The 3,906-nt window shown below is 34.4% G+C and overlaps 1 protein-coding gene across 1 annotated transcript in view; it reads right to left on the bottom strand.

Moving 5' to 3' along the window:
- Nucleotides 1–2,289, bottom strand: part of LOC111083177 (protein KIAA0556-like) — a gene marked incomplete at its 3' end in the record, with an annotated part of 25,209 nt that extends 22,920 nt beyond the window's left edge. The window contains exon 1 of the mRNA XM_022379489.1: nucleotides 2,192–2,289. Within this exon, the coding sequence (XP_022235197.1) occupies nucleotides 2,192–2,283 (92 nt within the window). The remainder of the gene's footprint in view (nucleotides 1–2,191) is intronic.
- Between the last annotated feature and the right edge of the window lie 1,617 nt (nucleotides 2,290–3,906).

Here is a 3,906-nt window from a genome sequence, read left to right as displayed (position 1 = left end):
TTCTGCTCCATTGTCCATCAATTCATTTCTGCCAGGAGCTCAAATTGTGCTCTATATGCTTCCCACGGTGCCTTCCCATTGAATTCCTGTGGCTTCCTTCGTACATGTCACCCCTATTGCTGACATTCATATCTGGGATGTGACTAACAGGACTGAAAATGTCTGCATTAAGGTTTAGCTGCGGGGTCTGGAAGGGGCTTGCCGTTCTCTGGGTCTGATTAAGTCGATGGTTAATGTATCCTACTTGTGTAAGAGACAATAAATAATCTTTTAATGTATTTAATTCACTTTGAAATTTACTAATGTTTTCCATTTGTGTACTCTGGCTTTCTCACAATTGTTGGAGACTTTCTTCTTGTTTATTTTCTTTCTCCTCCATCCACTTCTGTAATCTCTCTTGTTTATTTTGCTGTTCGAGTTGCCACTGTTGCAGGTTTTCTTGCCACTGCTGTAATTTCTCTTCTTGTTTCTTTTCTTTTTCCTCCAACAACTTTTGTAATCTCTCTTCTTGCTTCTTTTGTTTTTCCTCCAACAATTGTTGTAATCTCTGTTCTTGTTTCTTTTCTCGTTCTTCTTGTTTTTTTCTTTTTCCTCCAACAACTGTTGTAATCTCTCTTCTTGTTTATTTTGCTGTTCGAGCTGCCACTGTTGCAGGTTTTCTTGCAACTGCTGTTGTCTGTCTTCTTGTTTTTTTCTTGTTTATTTTCTCGTTCTTCTTGTTACTTTTGTTGTTCTTGTATTGCTGCCATCAAATCTGCCAAGCTATAGTTTGATTTACCACCTCTCGTTTCCATCTTCTTCTTTTTTATTTTCCACCCCACTTCTGACACCAATTTGTTACATCTCTGATCGTTGGTTAATTTTCCGTAGAAATTCTTTCCGAAAAACTTCAGTGATACAAGTCCTTTCTTAAATAAAACTAATTTATTCTTTCTCAATACAACTTTGCAATACACATAATTTCCACAGTCACTTTAACTTATACACACGCTATTATTCACAACGATTCACGCACTTTACTTACGGTCACTACTGCACTTGACTCAATTGTCTGTCTTTATCCAATAATCCAGTATATGCTAGACACCCTCTATTCCTGTATATACGCGTGAGATAAAGCGAGACAATTAATTGGAACCTGAATTGCATACAGGCAAACGTCACGTGACTTCCGCTATCTTAACTATATTATACAACAAAGGGAAACGTTATTAAATGTTTCTTAAAGAAAACATGTCAGAATGATATCAATTCAAATTTCAAAGCTGCAAATTCATACGAATATCACATATGAAAATAAAATATTTTATTTGCAGAAGCAACATAATCTATAGAAAGTTCATCTGAAGTTTCAAACTATTTTACATAGTAGTTTTTTGTATTGCAATAAAACAAACCATAAAACAGGTTCAGTACATCAACACACTAGGATATTTGAGTTAAAAATACACAAAGTATTCCCAAACTTCTTATCGCACACAAACTTCTTTAATGTACATTTTTTTATACATATACTTGTTTCTATTTTGTTTGAGGTTATTGAGCTTTACATTTGCAATAAATCCTATGGTTTTCCTTCACTTTGTGCTTTTTTGAAATACACACATTCATATTCCATAAAAATGGACAGGTCGCAACTGAAGTTACAATTTGCTTTTATTCTCACCAGACTAACTACATCAATGATAGTTATGATGTTATCCAATGGATTTTGAATGTTTAAAAACAAAGGAAATAATTCCTTTTTGTGGTCTGATGAAACTGCCAATGTTTCAGACAGGTAGAAGATCTACCACACAGTTCCATGATGTAATCTGTCGAAACTAACAGAGTAAGTTCTTACTAGTGGTATTACACAGTTCTTTCTGATAAGATTAAACAAATCTGATGGAATAGTTAATATAACCACAGAATGTGCTGAAGTACAGTCCGAAGTAGTAATTTGGTAAATCTGTAAAAACTGACAGAGTAAGTTCTTACTAGTTCTATCATTGAGTTCACTGTGATAAGAATAGACAAATCTGATGAAAAAGACCAACTCTTTCCTCACACCAACACACACATCTCTCCTGAACATTCATAGGCTTAAAATGGTATCCAAAAGCACCACCTGGCGAATTAAGTTTTATAGTATTTCCCTGTATTCATGCTATTGTGTTTCAAATCTGAAATTTTATAAAACGCTACTTACCCTGTGTTGTCCAGAAGGTCAAGAGATTCCATGCTGCTCCTACTAGCTGGACAGCTACTGGTATAACGATTGTTATGACTTTCAACAAACATTTCTAAAGGAAAGAAAAAATATATAATGTATTATTCTTAACTTTGTTTATTTAAGCAAACTTAAGCTTATTACAAGACGTTTTTATACACGTAAATAAAATAACGATCTATATCTTAAGAATGTAACTTTATTAGCTCAATATTTTACTGTTACAGCCTCATCAGGAACTATTAATTATTTATTTTAATAAATATTATTTATTTTGCATTGTTCATTTGATCTCTTTCACCAATTTAAGTTTCAGAATGCTTGATACTATTTTAATATAATCTGAACTTACTAAACACTTGTATCAATGTTCGATTTACTGTTAATGATGTTCCAATTTAGATTTAACTGGATTTGTGAATTGGTAGGAGATCAAAAGCTCCTAACCAAGTTGCAATTTGTGAAATATTGTGCTAATAAATTTACATTCTGGAGATATAGGTTGTTATTTTATATGCGTGTATAAAAATATATGATGTATGTTTCTCAAAAATGATGACAACATTGATTGGTAATTGTTACAAAAGATACCCGCCAGCTTTCTGTAGATGTCGATTACAAGCAAGGAAGTAAGAATTTTAAATCATAGCTTTCAGAGAGGTATGGATAACTTGTATTAAAGTCTTGTATACTGTTACGATAGCAGAAATCGCGTGACGCTGCTGTTGCATTTGCGCTGGTGGCGTGTGCGAGGAGTTTCTCGAATGATCGTGATTTTTTCTAGTTAGTTCGAGACACCCTCTTTTTTCTAGTATATTAGCCTGGCAAAGAAAGCTAGCGAGATTGGCAGATAGATTGAAAATAATTTTACGACAGCGGGGGTCACGTGACGCTACTAACACGTCATATTCTCGAACGTTCATGTCCCTTCCTGAAGTCTCGAGAGGCTACTAGATATGTGGTAGTCTTGTATATATAAGACCGGTAAGAATAGACGGCAACAATGTAATTGAACTCCGGACAGAGAGAGACCTATTGTTGAGTCGAGCATGTGAGTCGTTCGTTGTGAATTATAGCATTTGTTATAGCGCGATTGTGGAAATTAAGTGTATTGCAAGGTAGTATTTGGAGAAAATAAACCAGTTTTATTTAAGAAAGGACTTGTATCGCTAAAGTTCTTCGGAAATAATTTTTACGGAAAATTATCTAACGACCAGAGAGTAACAAATTGGTGTCAGAGAGTGGGATGGAAAAGAAAAAAAATTAAAATGAGAAGTGGCAAATCAAACTACAGCTTAGCAGATATGATGGAAGCAATACAAGAACAACAAAAGAAACAAGAAGAGAGATTACAGCAGTTGTTGGAGGAAAAAGAAAAGAAACAAAAAGAACGAGAAAAGAAACAAGAAGAGAGATTACAACAGCTATTGGAGAAGAAAGAAAATGAACAAAAAGAGAGACTACAGCAGTGGATGGAAGGGAAAGAAAAATAAACAGGAAGAAAGTCTCCAACAGTTACAGGAAAGTCAACAACAGTAGCAAGAAGTACAAGTGGAAAACATTAGTAAATTCAAAAGTGAATTAGATACATTAAAGGATGATTTATTGTATTTTACACAAGGAGGATATGTTAACCATCGACTTAATCAGCCCCTGACAACGGCAAGCCCCTTCCAGACCCCGCAGCTAAACCC

Source organism: Limulus polyphemus, unplaced genomic scaffold, assembly GCF_000517525.1.
Source record: "Limulus polyphemus unplaced genomic scaffold, Limulus_polyphemus-2.1.2 Scaffold8458, whole genome shotgun sequence".
Taxonomy (NCBI): domain Eukaryota; kingdom Metazoa; phylum Arthropoda; class Merostomata; order Xiphosura; family Limulidae; genus Limulus; species Limulus polyphemus.
Note: the sequence above shows the minus strand (reverse complement) of the source record. Positions and strands in the feature narration are given on the sequence as shown.